Genomic DNA, 19429 nt, shown 5'->3' with positions numbered 1-19429 from the left:
CCTACGTTTCCTCCGGGTGGCTGCCTGTCATAATGCAGCTGCAGAAGGCAGCGAAAAGGTCAGCCAGGTTCACCCCAAACTGATAAAGAAGCCCTGGGGTACTGGACACCAGCATGAGGGTGGGAGAGTGGCAAAGGGCCAGGACTGGAGCAGCAGGAGGAGCAACAGGCAAGACACTTCCTCTATAGACCCCTGCTCCCAGCTGGGAAGACTTAGCAGCAGTGCTGTGGACCAGAGTTGCTGGGGATGCCAGCCCACTGCTCAGAGGCACTGGAGGAGCACCTGGGTGGGTGCGATAGACTCTGAATGTGACCAGATAGACCCGTGCTGAGTCACGTCTTTGAGGCCCTGCAGCTTCCTCCCTTGCTGGCGGGTCCTGGCACACACCCCATTGCTCCTCCCTTCTCAAAAGGAAGAAAAGTGTGAGCTCCAGCCCTCTGCGGAGTAAGAGCAGCCAAGAGGCCCAAGGCACCGGCCCTCTGAAAGCCTCCCCCCATCAGAGCTCTGCAGGGCACAGATCCACTCACACAGCAGCGTGCGGCCGGCGGTCTCTCCCCACACTGCAGGAATGGACAGTCGGCAGCACAACACCCCCAAGGAGCCTGAGATCGAGCTGTTCGTGAAGGTGGGTCTCAGGGGGGGCAGTGACTCTTTGGCTCACCCTCACCAAGATCCAGCTGGGTGCAGGTTTTCATGTTCTGTGAGGCTGGAGATGGGTACCGATTTCAGTGTCACTCGCCACAAGGGCTAAATGGTTGCCCAAACAGGGGGACTACACGGTGGTGTGGGGACTGTGGGGACTGTGGGGACTGTGGGTGTCACACTCAGCAGTCTGAGAGATGCCCTGGTCTTGTGATGGTTGTGCACCCCAGAGAAGTGGCACTGCTGGCAGCAGCATGATGAAGGAGTGGGAACACACATGCTTCTCAAAACCCAGATAAGACAAGCCCCAGCCTGGGAACAACAAGCAGGAGGGCTGGCAGCAGCCACTTCAGCCTCTTCTGAGGGCAGAGTTATGAAACAAGCATGGCTGGCTTGGGGAACTGGTGCGGGACTCCACATGTGGGCAAGATGGGGCAGCACCACAGAGGGGTATTGGCTGAAAATGGTTTCTGGTTTTTTTTCCTGTTAAGCAATTTGCTGAACCCTTTCCTTGGAATAGTTTAACTCTCAAGTTCAAAATATCTGCAGTGGCCATGGGCAGTGCACAAAGAGAGGAGCCAAAGCTGGTGGCCGGTGACTGTGTCTGCCCACAGCGATGCCAGGGGCCCTGCTGACGATGAGAAGGAGGCAATGCCTCTCTGTGCCACCTCATCAAGGTTTTAAGGGTGGTTTCTCTGTAGGCAGTCGGGCCCATGGGCTTCATTGCTCTCCTCCTGGGGCAGTTTGGTGCCCAAAAGGTCAGAGACACCAGCTTCCTTGGCACAGGCACCCAGCAGTCCTAGGCACTGAATGGTGCCTTCCTTGGGTAGTAGTTAGACATATTTGCTAGAAAGGATTATCTGAGCCTTCCCTGGAGAGTTCTTCCCCTGTGCCAAAATTGTAGCCACAGCACTTCTTGATGGACATTGAGCTTTGCTGAGCTGGGTCTGGACAAGTGTATTCTTGGTAAAAGTAATCTGCCTTGAATTCTCTGCTTAACACTTTTCCTTGAGACGGCTGGAAAAGAAAACACATGAGGTGGCTGCAATGGCAGCGGCACATTCTAGGGGATTTTCAGAGGGAAGTGAAACAGAAAACCAGCAGCATCATCAGGACTTCCCCTGTGCTGTAATTCAGCATGAAAAAACCGTCCCGGTTTGTCTGTTCACAGAAAAGTTGATGCTGTGCCTCCCCCTCCCAGCACTCAGGACTTAGTTTTACTTTTAAAGACACAGTGGCTCCAGCTGCTGACAGGAACCTTCCTTTGCCTTCAGCACCTCCCCAGGCTGGGAATGCCCCAGACACAGCTGTTGCTGTGAGCAGTGGCAGCTGTAAATCATGGGGAAAGCTGGTGCTCCCACAAGCGCCTACTGGTACAGCATGGCATGGCATGGCACGGCACCCTGCCTAACTTTCACTTTGGCACACACTGGAGTTACCATGGTAAGGATGGACAGGTGCAGAGCAAGTCCCACTTTACCCTGGGGTTGGGGTGGGTGGTTTCCAAGGGGCTGGCAGTTTCTCACCCTGCCATGTCCCTGGCAAGAGCATTGTCTTGTTGCCTGGGAGGCTCTCCCTGCCTGGGAGGAAACTCTGCTTTGGAGCTCCACCAGGCATTTAGCTGCTTTCTGGCTCTCGGGGTGGTTGTGGAAGCTGTGGTAGGTTCCATGGGGACTGAATATTTAGCAGTGCCCCAAGCAGGCAAAGCTGTTTCCTCCTCCCACTGCATTTAAGATTGTTTCACCATGGGGAAACCACAGGAACTGTGAAGTAGCTTTGGGGTTTCAATGCCCTATGCAGCCTAGTGATGCCTCAGAAAGTTGGGGCTAAAAGCCTGCAACCCTCCTAGAGATTCTGTGCTAGTCCACGCTGGGTTTCTCTATCATCTGAGGGTAAAAGATTGAGGAATGTCAGTCTGTGCCCTCCCCCCGCCCAGTTCCTGCGGCCGCGGGAGGAGCAGCCGAGGCTCTTTGGGGAAGGAAGTGCAATGACTCCCCCTGCTCCGTGCTGCTCTGCGGTCGGCAGCGAGGGACAGCACATGGCTGCAAGGCTCCTCTGAGGGCTCCTGGATCCCCGAGGCTCCCCCCACGGCCCTTCCAGAGCCTGATGCTACCACAGCAGCTGGTGGAGCTCCCCTCCAGTTCCTCCAGATAAGGGTTTTGGCTCTGAGCATCCTGGTACAGGCCTGATTCTTTCTTCCGGCAGAGGCCATTTTGATTTTCTTTCCACTCTAGTCCGAAACTCCTCACCTCTCTCTTTTGAAAAGGGAAGGGGGAAGACCGGCCTGACCAACTCAGACTGGAGACTGGAGCTACCAGACAAGCATGGGAAAACCTGAAGCAGGTGACCAGAGTCTATGCCCAGAGCAGGCCGTGCGACAGGCACCCCTCCCCTCAGTGACCCCCAGCCCACCCTGCCCCACCGCTGTCCCGATGCCCACCAGGGCTGTGTGCTGCCATGGCTGAGCACAACAGCTCCTGGGGGCACAACAGGACAAATTAAGCCCTCTGATTCCCAGCCTTGTGACAGGCCAGGGCAGTCAAAGAGAGTGCAGCTGGCAGGGAGAGCAGGGAGGAAAGGATTGGTCCTCATGCTAGGCAGCCACAAAAGCACTGGCTGTGCTGTTGATTCTGGAGATGCTCCACAGCACGGCCGTAGTTTGTGTCGTAGGTGGCAGAGGTGCTGGGGAGGGGCAGCAGAGATGCCTTGTGCTCTTACCCATGGGCAGCCCTTGAGGCTCTTCTCTGACTCTCCCCTCCAGCTCCTTCAAAGGAAGATTGAGACCCAGTTTCACTCCTTTCCAAAGAAGCTCTATTTGCTATCAATGACACAGGATGTTCCTGAGCTGTAGCCCCTCTGGGAGTATTTGCTATTAATACACACTGACCAGCCTCATGTGTAGATTTCAGTTTTACTGTTGGGCACACGTCCTAGCGAATCAACATTTCTCAGTTCCCATTTCCTTCCTCAGATTTCATGACATAAAAAATACTTATTAAAAGTAATTTTTGGTCCTCTGGAAGGACTGAAAGGTCTTGGCATGATGGAAAAACAGAACCCCTGCTCCAGCTTACTACCTGGAGTATTGGAAGATTGTTTTGATCCTTTACAGTCCCCCTAAAGGTGAGTTTGATGTCAGTGTTCTCTTCCTGGAGAAGCCGTGCACTCCATATTCCACAGGTTTTTGAGTGTCTGTGGTGAATTGTAGCACCTACCTCCAGCCCAGGAGAACCAGGCTCAGGTCTCTGTCTCTCAGCCATCCTGTCTTATGGTCCCAAAAGAGGTGTGAGCTCTGGAGCCATGTCCCACCCTGGATGTTTTTGCTGCTACTTGACTCTGCCAGATCCTCTTAAATCTCATTGCCCTCCTGCTTAACCTCAGGGCTGCAGCTCACTATCATATATCAAAGCAGAGTGCAGAGCTGCCCACTAAGGCTCATGTCTCACCACACACGGCTCCAAGGGAGCAGCATCCTTCTGTAATAGGGCTGGCATGAGTTGTGCTGCTCCTCCCTGCCAGGGCAGGGTGGCCATGAGCTGGAGCACCACACCTCACATGCAGCTTAGGAACCTGGTAATTCTCTTAAAGAAGCTGAGTTTCCTGTGAGCCATTTTACCTCTTACCACAGCACAACTTCCGTCTCACAGCAGCATCTCAGCCAGGTTTTGTGAACGGAAGAACTTGCTGTATCCTCTTATCAAACTCCTCATAAGGTGTTTCAGTTGTTTCTGCGAAGGATATTTTCAGCTGCTACATAGCAAGGCAATGTGCTTCACTCTGCCTGTGTCTGTGCTCATGCAGAGGGGCTGCAAAGGGTTCCTTTAGCAGCTGACAGTCCGCTCTGTTTCCTCCCAGTGCTGTGTGGGATGCCAACACAAATTCTCTTTGGCACAATCCTCCAGCCTGGGGCAGGCTGCTGGGTGGCTCTTGGGCTGGCCACATAGTGCCAGGGTTTGTTAACCACACACGAGATGGGAGGCAGACATGATCAACACATGGAAACAAATTGCTATTTTCCTGGCAAACATGAGCTCATTTCCCTTCTCCCACTGTCTCCAGACTGGCGTCCTGGCCAAGAGGACCCTCCCTTCCTCCCCATCCATTAGCAAACACTTTCTGCCTCCTTCTCCACTTCCTCCCGGCTTGATCTCACATTTCAGGGAAGGATCCAACCCCTTGCATCCTGAGTATGCTCTTGGTGGCCCTCAGGGCCCTGGCTCAGGGTGGGTCCTACAGCTGAGCCCCCCGGAGTCGGGAGGGGCTCCCTGCAGTGTGCTGTACCCAGTGGCTCTGCAGGTCTGGGCATCCGGTCTGTGAAAGGGTTAAATCTTCATTTTTCTGCTTTCCTGGCAGGCTGGTCTGGATGGAGAAAACATTGGAAACTGCCCCTTCTGCCAGCGCCTCTTCATGGTGCTCTGGCTGAAAGGGGTCAAGTTCAATGTCACCACGGTGGACATGACCAGGTGAGGTGGCACTGAAGCTCTGGGCCAGCACTGGGGTGGGATAGGCCCTGCTCAGCTCTCCCATCAGCACTTCTTCCCCCTGCCTGCTCTGTAGCCTGTGTGTCACTGCACAGGGACAATCACTGCCCACACACTGCCCACCTCACTTGGGCAAGTGTGGGTCAGCACGGACTTGGGCCACCTGCCAGTGTGCATGGCCCAGGGACTCCCTGTCCTGCTGGATGTGGGGATGACTGATGGACCACTGGGCAGATCCAGAGGCTGGAGAGCACTTGTCAGCTCCCTGAAGGCAGCAGAGCTGGGAATGTTCCTGGTCCTGTGCTACCTCCTAGTCCCCACCTCTGCTGTGGCTGCTTTCCTTGGGGACTGGTGGAGGCAGATCTGCTACAGGCTCTGAGCCAGCTTGTTTTCTCTGCTCCAGGAAACCTGAAGAGTTGAAAGATTTAGCACCAGGCACCAACCCACCCTTCTTGCTGTTCAACAAGGAGCTGAAAACAGACTTCATCAAGATTGAGGAGTTCCTGGAGCAGACCCTGGGTCCACCCACGTAACTGCAAACTCACTCCTTCCCCATTTCGGGGCCTGTCACAGTGTTGTCCAGGGCATGGCAGATTGGGGAACTGAGGCAGGGTGCCAGGAGGTGCCCCAGGGCAGCCCGGGCAGGCGGATTCCCCCCAGCCCCTGAGCCTGCTCTGCAGGGCAGCCCTTTGGTGCTGAGGGGCTGGGTCCCCTGGGCAGGGCACGGGGACAACAGGAATGGAAAAGAGGGGGAGGAAATGCACCAGCCATTGCACCCCTGCTCTGGGGGCAGAGGGGAAACATGGGGAGGTCCCTGCAGGGACCCTGGCACTGGTGGGTTTGCCACTGGCTGTGGCAGCTGGTCTTGAGGTAGAGGGGAATGTGAGACCACATTGCTTGTTCATGTTCAGCGCACTCAGCTAATGAAAGCAAATGCCCTTGCTTGACAGCAGCAATGCAGGTGACCCATAGGGTGGTTGGGGAGGGGTCTTCCCTGAGCCCACTGGGGAGCCCTCCAAACCAGCCTCCCCCATGCCCTGGGTGGCTGCAGGCCCCCCACTGCTGCAGAGGAAGCTCAAATACATTTGTCACCTGCCTCCTTGAATGTGTCTGCCTTGCAGCACACCCTGGAACATGTCAGCAAACAGAAGACAGTTCCTGAGGAAGTCATGGGGAGCTCCTGGCTTCCTGAGACCCCTCTGTGCCAATGTGTGTCCTCTGGGCTGGGCCAGAACTGCCTGAAGGCAGAGCTCTGCCCTGGGGTCCTATTGCCACCAGTGTTCCCAAACTGTGGAGTATCTGCCCTGAGACTGTGTCCTGGCAAACAACCCAGACAGAAGACACAGCTCACAGGGTGGCAGCTGCAGTAATTTACATCATCATGATTCTCCCACAGACAGATGAACATCCCCTGCATCCTCCAGTACCAGCCCTGGGCTCTGTGGCCCAGGAACTGACACTGCTGTATCCCAGCTCCATCCCTGCTCCGTTCCTGCCTGCACTGACATAAATGTCTTTTCCAAGGTATCCACACCTGAGCCCCAAGTACAAGGAGTCCTTTGATGTGGGCAGTGACATCTTTGCCAAGTTCTCAGCATACATCAAGAACTCACGCAAAGAAGCAAATATCAGTAAGGACTGGGGTTGTTGGACTCTTATCAACCATGCTGCAGCACGAGAAATGCTTTTGTCTGCTGGCAAATCCTGCCATGGGCTTAAGGTTCCTGCTGCCTGCCTCACCAAAACCTCCTTGGGAAATGGAGGGGCAGAGGGGAAGGATAAAGGCAGTTCTCTTTTCCCTGCACAGGGATAACAGCAGAGCATAGGGTGATGCTGCTGTAGTCCCCTGGGATCAGAGACGGGCCAGGGTCAATGCTGTGTCCTGATAGTGTGGCCCTGAGGGCTTTTTCCCTCTCTGCAAAACCTGTGGGAGGCTCAGGCAGCCCAGCACAGCCTAAAGCTTGCCTGGCACACACTCACTACTCTTGGTTTCCCACTCTTCCAGATTTTGAGAAGGCCCTGCTGCGGGAGTTTCAGCGCCTGGATGTTTACCTGAACACTCCTCTCCCAGAGGAGATTGACCAGGATAGCGTGGAGGACATCACCATCTCCAAGAGGAAATTCCTGGATGGAGACCATCTGACTCTGGCTGATTGCAACCTTCTGCCCAAACTGCACATCATCAAGGTAATACCATTGGCCCCCGGGGCCAGGCTAGGGGGGGTACCTGCTCCAAGAAGAGTGGACAGGGAGTCCCCATGCCAAAGCCAGAGAGTGAGTCTCCCCCAGGTCTTGGAAGTTTCAGCCTCCTCCTCCTTCACTCTCTTCTAGATTGCAGCCAAAAAGTACCGTGACTTCGAGATCCCAGAGGACATGACGGGCGTCTGGCGGTACCTCAACAACGCCTATGCCTGTGAGGAGTTCAGTCACACCTGTCCTGCAGATGAGGAGATCGAGCACACATATGCCAGCATTGCCAGGAAGATGACCTAGCCATAGGGAGGCGTGGGGTGGCAGCATTGCCCTGGCTCAGCCCTCCAACTCTGCAGCCCTGACAAAACCAAAACCAGCTGATGGAGAGACTGGAGAGGGTTTACAACATCGCTAGCTCCTGCCTTTCAGAAACAGCACCTTGCTTCACAGCCCCTGCCACTGCCTCCTCCTTCTGTGCTGCTGGCTGCAGCCCCTGGGCACCAGCAGTGCTGACCAAATGTATATACTGCTCCCATCTGGGTGTAGCTGCATCCCTACTCCCGAAAATGTTTCTCACAGCCTGTGACTATGTGTCATGGGAAAAGCTGAGGACTAGCCTCCTGCAGTAGCGCTTCCTCATCAAGAGATGACACCCCCAAATAGCTAGGCCAGCCCAGCCTCCCCATTCCCATCTGTCAGCCCTGCGTGGTCCCAGCCATCCTGTGCTTGTCGCGGGATCCCGGTGCTTCCCCTGGGCTGGAGCTGTTTGTATTTGCCTCTTGCCAACCTGCTCAGCACCTGGGGCTGGCATTTGGACAGCCCTCTCTTCCAAGACATCAGCTCCCTCTGAAGACACGGAAAGGCTTTGCCCATCACATTGAAAAATTGGGCTCACTGTTGAGGGCTGTGACATGGGTCTGACTCCCAATGAGACATGGGGGTAGGTGGGTGCTGGGGGTGATGCCTGGTGCAGCAGTGCCAGGACCTGCTATGGGCAGAAACAAAGGGTCAGGGGAGCTGCAAAGGGCCTGAGAATGAAGGGCTGAGGATCAGGGCATCCCTCCTATGACTGCCAGCACCCAGGGCCATGTGCTGCTAGCTGCAATGGCTCCTCCCAGCTCAGAAGTCTTTGTGCTTCGCCAAACCCTGCAGAGGGTGCAGCCATGCTCTAGCTCCATAGCCTCTAGTTCCCACCAACACTTCTGGCACCTGAGGCTGGGAGCAGCCACAGGGTAGGGCACACGTTTGGTTTCCACACTGGAAAGTCCAGGAGAACAGACAGCAGCTGTTTGGCAAGTGCTGTGTCTGTGGAAAGGTGTGGGCAGTGCCCCTTGGCTCAGCTTGCCTTCACATCCTGTGTTGCTGACATGAAGCATCAAAGCTGCTCTGCACAGCCATGACATCCTATGTTCCCCCTCTGACACTTCCAGCTTCCCCAGGACTCCCACCAGACCTTGAGAATTCAGCCAGCCCTCCCTAACCAGCCCCAGGCAAATGGATACTGTACAGTGGGCATGGTGGGTTCTGTGGGAACTGAAGAAGCGAGCAGAGCCTCCTCAGCCCTCACTGCCACTTTCCTCTTTGCACTAAATGTGTGTCCTCACAAGCCTGCCTCGGATAGTGCTGGGTTTGGGGACTGGGTCTGTTACTAATGGGTTTTGGTTTGTTGTTTTTTATAAACTAAGAATAGCAATAAACTATATTTTAATATGCCTTTCTGGTGTGCTGTCAGCCAGGCACGAAGGCTGCTGGCATAGAGGGTGCTGTGCAGTGGTGGGGGCTTTCCTGCAGTGGAAACTCCTCTGAGGTTTAGCAGAAGTGAAGCTGTAGCTGCAGACTCTGCTGGCCTGGATCACTGGCTCAGATCAGCCCAATGTGGCTTGGTGCACGGGGCTCTTCCTCCCTGGGGGCAGGACTTGGCACTTCTCCTTGCTGACCTGCACAAGGTCTGGCTTTTCAGAAGCTCTGCTCTTCACTGTGGTGTGTTGTGTCAGTGGGAAGTGCTGTGGAAGGCTGGGCAGGTTAACCCTGGCTCCAGTGGGGTTTGGAGGTTGATCAGAAGAGAGAGAACATGAGGCCAAGGTTTGGACAAAACACATGGATCCATGCTTTCTTTTTGCATGATCTTCCTTCCTGAGGGCTACCACGTGTCTTCTGCTCTTTTCACATCTCTGCAAGAGGGCAGTGACAAAGCCTTTGGGCACCTGGGCATCCCAAGCTGATTCTCAGTGCATGCTCCAGTCCCTGGAGACAGGGTTCAGCCAGTGGCAAGGCTGGTCCTCTGCTGCCAAGAGCTTCCTGGCTGGAGCAGTATTGGACCTTGCTGGCATTGGGAGGAGCCTCTCCTCTTCATCCCAGAAGCTGGCTGTGCAGTTCCTCCTGGAAGATGTGTCTGTGAGCTCCAGGTGGCTGATGTAACCCTCAGCTCCCTGGCTGGGGTCATCAGGGGACACTCCTGGGGTGGATGCCCCTGCAGACGGGGGAGGTCAGTCTGGGCTTCACAGCAACAGCAAAGTGGCACAATTCAGAGCAAGTGCCGGGCTCCGGGGAGTTTTGGAGAGGGAAACACTCATCCTTGCTCTCTGGAGAAAAGGCAGGCAGTGATGGAGGCTGGTGCTCCAACGTCCCAAAACACCATCCAGGAGACAGGGTCATGAAAGATGGCTTTTCTGGGAGAACAGCACTGAGTGGTGCACGCTCTTCCCAAAGCTGCAGGTACAGAGGCAGCCCCCAGCCGCTGGCTGTGTCTGCTGGGACCTGGCCCAGTTCTCCTATGTTGAGGTTTTTCCAGTTCCCATTAGAGATCTTGTTTTTTTCCCCTGACTTCAGTTTCAAATTACCATGCTATCAGCCAACCAGAAATGCTTCTAATTACTTCTCTTCCCCTGGAAGGCTTTAATTCAGAGAAATCCAGCCAGAATGACCTCAACCAGGCCCTTCTTGTTGTGACTGCAGCTCGTGCCCTACCTCACTGAGCACATTTCCTAAGGGCAGTGGGGAAGTGACTGACAGGCAGAAGAACATTTTAAACTTTCAAGAGCTTAAAATCCTGAGGTGTTATTCATGGAGGAGAGGAGACAGGGCAACTTGTTCTGTGCCTTTCCCTACCCGCACTGAGGCTGGGGCTCAGACAGGTTGAACAGTGCTTGCTCCATAGGTGCCACATGGAAAGTCCCTCTGAAATCTTGGCATGAGATCCACGTTTCTCAGTCTATTGTGTCCTCTCATCTTATGGGGTTGGACATCACAGTGGGACTTTCTTGAGGAAGACGCGACAGGATGATGAGCAGCCTGAGCCTCTATTATTTAATCACAAGGCTGACTGTGACCCTGCTGACCACAAAACAGAGGCTCTCATTTCTCATGGAGTCGTTGAAGGTGCATTACCCAGAGATCATTGGTTACCTCTGTTTGCCAGTACCCATCTGTCAGGCATGGATACAACTGGAAAACAGTTGAGATGAATCTATCATCCATTTCAAGTGGGCATGCCACCCAGATGGGACTTTTCTCCTAACAAAAACTTTATCTAGCCTGTTTTCCATCCTCTGGAAAATAGAGGATGGAAAAAAATCAGAATCCTGCCAGGTTTCATGACACAGAATGAAAAATCCTGGAGACAGGCTCATGCCATTTGCTGTGGTGCCACGAGAAGGAAGCACACAACTCCCCCACCCCAAACTCAGAGTGCATCATGAGCCAATATGCACCCAACTCAGAGGGCAGCTTGCTGGTCCTGTCTGTCACCAGGAGCATGAATGATCCCAGGGGACAGAGAGCTACTGGAGCAGTGTCAGGAGGTGAGAAAGTGTTAAGCTGAGCTGCTGTTCCCATAGGCTGCAGGACCAGAAATCCCCTATCCCCGTGCATCTGAAGGATGGGAATCACAGGAACTGGCCCTGTGTCACAGACCCTGAGAAGAGCAGTGGTGAGTGGTGAGGACAAGACAGGGGAGGTTGGCCTGCAGAGTAAGGGGACCTGGTGACCAAGCTAGATGGTAAATGAGTCTGTCAGGTGCCCTTGGCTCCTTCTGAGTGCAGACACTTGCCACACATCCCCAGGTGAGGGCACACCCAGACCAGCACATGAAGTAGGACCAATTTTGCTACCGTCTCCTGGGGTGACCTGAATGTCCCAACCAACCTGCTTGGGTCCCAATCCACTGAATTGCAGGAAAGCTCCTGCATGGAGAGAAACCACACAGGTGTGAGCAACCAAATTCACTTCTCTGCAGCCTGTCAGCTCTGCACCCCTCTTCATGCATATCCTCTAAACACACCACACTCAGGCTCCAGCCTTTGGGGCTCTCACAGTCCCCATCCCCATCCTGCTCAGCTTCCCAACCCAGGCAAGCAGCTCAGACCACTGAAGGGAGGTGCAGCAGGAGTCAGCGGTCTGGAGGCTGCAGCTCAGACCTGCCAACCCACAAAGTCTTTTGGGGCTGAAGGATGGGGTCCAGCTGTGATGCTGCTGCTCTGTGCTGCTTCAGGGACCTACCTGGAGCTACAGACCCATCACAAAGGCAACTTGCACAGGGAGGCTGAGTGACAGGGCCTTAGCGAGGTCTGAGGCCTTTGCCATATACACAGATGGGCCGGACAGCACTTGAGGTGGCGGTGAGGATTTGGCACGGCTCTGGGCTGTCCCAGAGAAGTGGCAGGGCAGTTGCAGTGACAGGCAGGAGAGAAAGCAGACAGAGCAGAGTGGGCACAGGGTCAGAGCAGACCCTGCTGTTTGCAGCTCTGCCTCCCATGGTTTTCAAAGTCTAATGGTCCTGGGTACTGCCAGCCCACAAAATATAAGAGCTTGATTTTCCCCCATCATTTCAGAGCCACCACATCTCTCGTGGCTGTCAGGTACAATGGTTCCCACTCAGTGACTGTGAAAGCCCCATTAGCCCCCGAAGAGCAATTTTCCAGTGTACACCATTTTCATAGGCTGGCAGCTCTGCTCTCTGAGAATTAGTAATAAGAAATACGCTCTTGCACAGTCCTAAACCCACTGTTTCTAATAAAGAGCTGTTTGCAGCGGCATCTCTCTTGTTGCTTTGATCTGGCACCAGCAGAATCTGAAAGCACCACAGAGAGAAGGAAGGAGCAGGGGATGGATGGTGGTGAGTCAGAGCTTTCAGCAGCCCCCGCAGCAGCAGCTGCAGGCACAGCGCTGTGCTGAGGGCCCGAGCCAGCTCCAGAGATGGCACCTGACCCACGATGACAGTGCTCTGGGGTGGGCTGGCTGCCTAAGGCCCAGTCGCTGGCTCAGCCCTTTGCAGGCTGTGGAGGGAGCATGGAATGCTGAGGGAGGACCCTGCTGTGTGCAGGTGACTGAGGCTGCAGTGGTGATGGAGGGACTGCTCCAGGGTCCTGCGCAGACCTGCCTGGGGCTGGGGGCTCACTCCTGACCCACGTCCATCCTTCAGCACAGTCCAGTCCTGTTCAGCACACAACAACCTGCACCAACGTGGGATCTAATTCAGACACTCCACCCAGGCCCCACGCTGCACACAGTGGTGACAGGTCTCTGCTGGGACATGCTGGGACCTCACCCCGCAGCGAATGTTGCACTTTCTCTCTGCGATTCTGCAGAAACCCACATGCTACTCACACCTCTGAGGCAAAGCAGAAACCCCCTCTTGCATCCACTTGGAAACTTCAGCTGCTGATGGCATCTTGAAATGTCACAACCTTTCTGTCTTTTTCCAGTCCCCAGGAACAACTCTTTTATATGAGTGGGAACATTCCAGCTGTCCAACCACCCCTGGGCAAGCCCCTGCTGTAGTGAGTGACTGCTAAATGATCCATGGGGACCCCAGCACCCTTGTCCAGCCACAGAGCTGGTCCTCTTCAGACTTGCAGAAGTCTGGCCAGCTGTGGCCAGCTGTGATCAGATTGTGCCTCAGTGCAAGCCCAGGTCCCACAGCACAGCAGCTGTGGCAGCCAGTCTGGTCCCATTGCACTGGTCCAACGTCCTGGCAAACCACCCAGGACGGGGCTGGAGCAACATGATGGACACTGCTGGGCCTGGACAAGCTCCTGCTTGGGATGTGGCTCCTGCCATGAGCCTGTGGCACAAACAGCAGCTCTGACTGATGCTCCTGCTAAGAGGTGCCTTGCCTGGGACCATGCAGTGACCTTCCAGAGTAGCGTGGGGTTGGAGGCCCTGTGAGCTATGGGGGTGAGGCAGTTGATCAAACAGGGCTGCAGGCATGTAGGGCTTCACCCCCAGGACCTTGAGGCAGATCAGAGACTGTGAGGGACAAAGGAGATGGCAACTGGACACCAACTTCATAGGTAGAAAAAAGCATATGGGTAATACATGCATTCCTCAAGCAACTCTTGGGACTGTCTCTTTCCTTTTTTTTTTCTTTTTTTTTTTTCTTTTGTGTGTGTGTGTTAATTCAGCTAAATTTCTTCAATACATGACATGTCCTCACATTGGCTGTGAGAGATTGACCTGGGCCAGATGCCAGACACAGCCCAAAGCTGCTCTATCACTCTCCCTCCAAGGTGCTGATCCCCTGTAGCAAACCTGTTTCAGCTTGGTCTCCTCTTTCCATGGGGCCACAGGTCCTGCCTGCCAGCAACTTGCTCCAGTCATGATCTTCCTTTGGGAGTCATGGCCTCCTTTGGGATCCTCCCTGAACTGCACGTGGATCTCTGCTCCCCCACGGACCCTTGTGGGCTACAGGGGCCAGCCTGCAGTACGAGGCAGGGATGGACCATGGCTGGGGTGCCAGGAGTGTCAGGGTTGGAACATGGCCCTGCACAGCCCCAAAGGCTCCCTCAGACTGGCAGCACTGTTCCTCCATCCCCTCCACCAGCTGCCTGGACACTAGACACCAGTTTCTCACCTGTTCCCAGATCCAGAGTAATTTTGTGAGTCCAAGAGCCTGGATTTGTCACTGCATTTTGACTCCACTGATTCCAGCTTGCAACACAGCACAAGGAGGTTTCCCCTGACCTCTGCAGCTTCAGGCAATGCCTCAAAACACATCCCGGGGGGGAAAACCGCAGGGAGGGGCTTCTCAGCCATAAATCACCCCAGCGCTAGCAGGAGGAATAATAAATGTATCCCATGGTGCTAAAAAACAGTCTTTTCCCACCGGAGACCAAGACAGAGATTGTGCGTGCAATTTTCTGCCTGGAAAACCCCAAGTTTACCCTGTACTTTTCCTGACTGCTGCACAGGGAAGGGTTGTGCTGGGTCTGTAACACAGAAACAATGAATATAGAAGCCAGTTTTCTAGAATAAATTAGTGATGTTTAAAAACAACTCCAGCACAGAATCAACATTTCCACAGAAGTAAAAACCCCAACATTTTTTTCATTAAAGAGCTTTACAAATATACATGTATATATGAGTGTTACATTAGTATAGATACTGTACCATACATGCACACATACAGACAGATCTCTAGATAAGAGTTTTGGGGGTTCAGCGTTACTCCATGCTCCCTATTAGGTGTCTCAAGAGCACCAAATCCCCAGAGGAAAGCTCTGGATCCCGCCCGTCCCTGGCGGCCGTGCCCGGAACGCGCCCGTGCCTGCCCTTGGAGCCTGCCCGGTTCCACCCGCAGCCCGCCCCAGCAGGCTGGGACAGACAGACAGACAGACAGACGGACGGACGGACGGACAGACACAGACAGACAGACAGACAGACAGACGGACGGACGGACAGACACAGACAGACCGCCGTTCCGGCCGGGGAGCTGCGGCAGGCGGCCTGCGCTCGGCTGGGCCCGCTAAGGCTCGCTGCCCGCCGGGGCCCGGGGCTCGTAGCCGGGGAAGGGAGCTGCCCGCAGGCCGCTGCGGGGCGAGGGGGGCAGCGGGCACGCACACGGCTCGGCCTGCCCCGGGGAGCCTCGCTGCACCGTGCTGTCCCCCGGTTCTGGGTCAGTCCCGCCGCCCCGCAGGGCCTGGGGAGCACAGGGGCGCTGCCCTCCCTCCGTCTCCGCGCTGGGCAGGAGCCTCACGGAGCTAAGCCGGATCCAGTGCCCAGCCGTGCCCAGACTCTCCTGCAGGCGCTCCTGGCTGCAGCTTCTGCTCGGCACGGGCAGAGGAACGTGGCTGTCTGCTCCCAGAACTGGGCACTGGCATTTAGAATAAAGCTGGAGGTGCAGGGGGAGCCATATTTTAGGAATCTGGCTGTCCCTGTCACCTATGTAGCTGTGTCCAGCCAGTCCCATTAGCACCAGCTGCTCTGGCAAATCATCCCCATCACCTGCCTCCTCATCCTTCTCCAGCTGTGAGGGGACCTGAGAACCTAAGGCATGCCCCAGCTGACTGTGGGTGCAGGACGGGTCCCTTCCCTCAATGCAGTCGGGGCCAAACCCGTTGGCACAGTAGCCACTCACATCCTGGACAAGGCCTCGCAGGAGCCGTGGGACCGTGGCTGATGCCTGCACAGCTGTGGATGGCCCGTGGGAGGGGAGCACAGTCTGCAGGAGCAGGGCCAGTGGGTCCTCCTCAAGCTGCAGTGGAGGCACCTGCATGGCCACATTCAGCTCGCCGTTCTGGAGAGCCTGCAAAAACAAAAGCAGTGACATGGTCAGCCTCAGCTGGCTAAAGCCCTGCCAGCTAAGGGGTTGTGACAAACTATGCTGAACACCAAGGGCTCCACTGCCTGAGACCTCATCCTCTGCTGTGACCCATGGCTGGCCAATGCCCTCCACCAGTACGTTCTTCTTGGGGGACTGTGGTTCAGACGGCAGGGGAGACACCTGGGTACCAAAATAGGCTTGGTGATGTGAGAGTTGGAGGAAAGGAGGTGCTGAACCCTTGCAAATACAGGGAACCCTGGCTTGGCTATGGCTACACACAAGGTGGAAGTTGGAGGAGGATCATCACTCACCAGTGCTTTTGGGAGGCACATCTCCTGAGGATTGGGAAAGACATGCAGCTGCACGAAGCACATCCCGGCCACACTCAGCGGCAGCAGCAGGAAGAAGGCACTCAGCACAGCAGGGACCCATGGAAAGCCTGGCAGGACATCACAGCAGGCTGAGGGATCACTCAAGCACATCCCTCCCGCCCACTCTCTGTCAGTGCTTCCCATCCATGTCACACTGGGATGTTTCAGGAGGCAAGCCCAAGGCAGATGACAAGAAAGCATCACCATGAGAGGTCCCCACTGGGCAGCACCGGGCCACAACCCTGACCACAGTGGCTGGGGGTGAGGTATTCACACCTCCACATTAGTTTGTGCTGTGAGCAGGATCTGAGATGCCACTGTGCCAGCTGAGTTGGTGAGAGTGCTCCCACCTGAGGGGGCTGCTGGAGTCACCAGGCACTGCTCAGCCTCCTGGCTCCGCTCCCTGGCAATGTCTGCAGCCACCGTCCGGACACAGTACTGTGTGCTGGGCTTCAGGTGCCCAAAGGTGCAAGGCACTTCCTCACTGCTCCGTTTGCAGGGCACCTGAAAGCAGATGGAACAGGTGGCCATAGAAGCTGGAGGTGGGGTTTGGGCATGGCTCCACTGCTCTGTGCAGCCTCAACATCCCACTTGCCCCATGGTCCCTCCTCCCAGGCACCTCCAACACTCAGTTCTTTGCCCCAGGAGGTGTTCAGGTCCTAGAGCATCTCCTGAAACACCTGTTGCATCACTTTTCATCTGAACAGAACCAGTCCAGTTCTTTGTACCCAGGGGAGGGAGGTGGTCTCCTGCCTTGCTGAGGTGGGAGCCCCAGACTGGGGGTGCACGGCACCTCACACCTGCAGCCAGGTGTGGGCAGGGCTGCAGCACAGGCACCCCCACACCACTACAACCTGACATGGTGGCTTTGCTGCACCAGGAAAGCTTCCGCAAGCCCTGCACCTCTGGGCCCTGCCCAGCTAGCACACAGACCTGCTGGACAAGCAGGTCCCCCTCGTACAGGTGCAGCCAGTACCACAGCTTCAGCAGCACTCGGTTGACTGGCTTGTAGGAACCAGTCCTTCTCTGGTAGGGAGTGGGTGGTGTGATGATGTTTACGCTGAGGATTTGGTCCTGGAGCAGCCAAGACAGCTTGGGGGGGCCAACAATTGCTGTAGGGAAGGGGAAAAAAAAATCAAAAATTAAGGCCTTCAAAGGAAGGCAGACATCTCGTTTCCCTAGGAATTATATTTTCCTGCCTGATATTCCCCTCTCAGAGCACAGAAGCTCCTCAGGTCTTGCCTGATGGCATTTTGTGCTCTGAAACCAGCTCTAGGAATGGCAGCCACCACATCTGTTTATTACAACAACTTCTCTGATGGAGGTCAGAGGAGGGTCCTGAAAATTTTCTAGCTCCAGGGGACTGCTAGGTGTTTTGGACAGAACAGCCAGTCTGACTGAGAAGAGGCACATTCCCACACCAGGCAAACACAATAGTCAGGATGAAAGGATCACCAGAGGGTCTGCCCGTGCTTCATCCCAGACCATGACAGGGGAGGAAGATGAGCCTTTCAAAAGCCAAACCTGGAGGCATATCCTCTCTCCTGCCCCATCTCGCTGCATTCCCCAGAGACCCAAATTCTCACGGTGCCTTGCTGGCCTGGGGGCCTCCCACCAATCCCCTCACGGTGCCTCCTCTGTCCTTCTGCTCTTCACCCAGCTATCTTCCAGCAGCTCTGCCTTATCCCTTTCCTCTGGTTAGGGCTCTTGACTCTTTTCCCTCCAGTATCCTAATATGCTTTCCCACTGTATCCCATCAGATCTCTCCAAGGTCCCCTCTCCCCATTGGCCCCCCAGGAAGAGCCCAACTGGAGAAGCTCCCCAGTCCTTACTGTCTCTGTACAGCTGCAGCTCGCTGGAAATGGCCCACTCGGACTGCTCACCTCCGGCCACCACTCTCACCCGTGCCCAGTAGATATCATGAATCCTGTCAAAATACAGCTCACACACACAGGAGTTTCTGCTGTTTCCCCCACAGGCACCTGCCTTGGTCCAGTTTGAGGTTCTGCCCAGGGAGAAAGCACAGGGATTGCTTCTTTTCAGCATGCTCCCAGCCCAAAGGGAGGGCAGCCCAGCCACTGCCATCCTGCCTGGGTGGAAAGCGTAGGGAAGCCCAGGCATCAGCCAACAGCACCCCCAGGATGTGTGAGGAGGGGCGTCCCTCCTGGGGACAGATGGCATCTGGCACTGTGCCCTGATCTGTGCTCTCCACCATGGAAAACCACGCAGCTGTGGCAGGGAGAGCCCCCCAAGGAGTTGGGGCTGTTGAGGCTCTGTGCTACAAGGGAAACTGAGCGAGTGGCGATAGCTTGAGCCTCAGAGAAAGGTGACTGTGCGTGGGGGGCGTCTTAGCAACACAAGAAGAAGACAGAGTCAGTGGTGCCCAGCAAAAGTACAAGAGGCAGTGGACACAAGTTGAAATACAGGAAATCCCATTTAGCATAATGGGAAAAAAAAACAAATCCAAAACCCCAGTCCAAAAGCAACTCCTTAGTTTGTTACTGGGATAGTGACCAGGAAAGGGACCAAGCTGTCCAGGGGTGTTGTCCTGAAGTTGTACAAAATCCAGGACACACTCCTGAGTTGACCTTGCATGTGCAGGGGTAGGACCAGCCAATCCCTGCCAATTCCACTGCTCTGTTACCCTGTGGCATTTACTGCCAGATGACAGTCCTCTGGCTGCCAGGTGTCCCCAACAGCCTCTGCCTGGGTGTAAGAGGACCAGACCCCTTCACCCCCTCCTCCCCACCCACCTGTTCCTCCACTCCACCTCATAGGTGGCAGAGCTGGGTGAGCTGGGGTCTGGCTCCCAGCGCAGCAAGACGTGGAAGTTCTGTGCCTCCAGCCTGACGCGCCGTGGCCTCAGTAGAGTCCCTGGGGAGGGAGCAGAGGGGTATGAGGCAGTGTCCTGCAGGGTCACCTTGTGGCACAGGTTCCTCAGCCTCATCCCAGCACAGGCAAACTCTGACTTCAAAGCAGGTGCTCAGCACCTGTATCCCCCTCAATTGGTCACACACTGAGGACACCCTCTCCACACTTCTGCCAAAGCAGAGACACAGCTGACAAAACAGGAGAGACAACACCCTGACACAGCTGCTGCTGACCCGGGGGTTTTCTTTCTCATCACTGCTTGACCACCACTTGGGCCTCTCCTCTTCACAGGTACCTTCAGTAGGTTTGAGAGGTGTCCTTGTGCCTCCTCC

At 55.3% G+C, this 19429-nt stretch overlaps 1 protein-coding gene across 1 annotated transcript; it reads left to right on the top strand.

The window, feature by feature from the left end:
- The first annotated feature begins 32 nt into the window (after window positions 1-32).
- On the top strand, window positions 33-9029 carry LOC131088711 (chloride intracellular channel protein 2-like). The gene is given in 10 exon segments (XM_058032957.1): window positions 33-58; window positions 346-356; window positions 359-403; window positions 406-456; window positions 459-625; window positions 4996-5105; window positions 5527-5652; window positions 6648-6754; window positions 7129-7310; window positions 7455-9029. Coding segments are annotated over 10 exon segments (987 nt in total). The 3' UTR covers window positions 7617-9029.
- Window positions 9030-19429: the final 10400 nt, after the last annotated feature.

Source organism: Melospiza georgiana, chromosome 12 (assembly GCF_028018845.1).
Source record: "Melospiza georgiana isolate bMelGeo1 chromosome 12, bMelGeo1.pri, whole genome shotgun sequence".
NCBI classification, from domain to species: domain Eukaryota; kingdom Metazoa; phylum Chordata; class Aves; order Passeriformes; family Passerellidae; genus Melospiza; species Melospiza georgiana.
The sequence above is the reverse complement of the archived record's forward strand: the minus strand, read 5'-3'. Positions and strand labels throughout refer to the sequence as shown.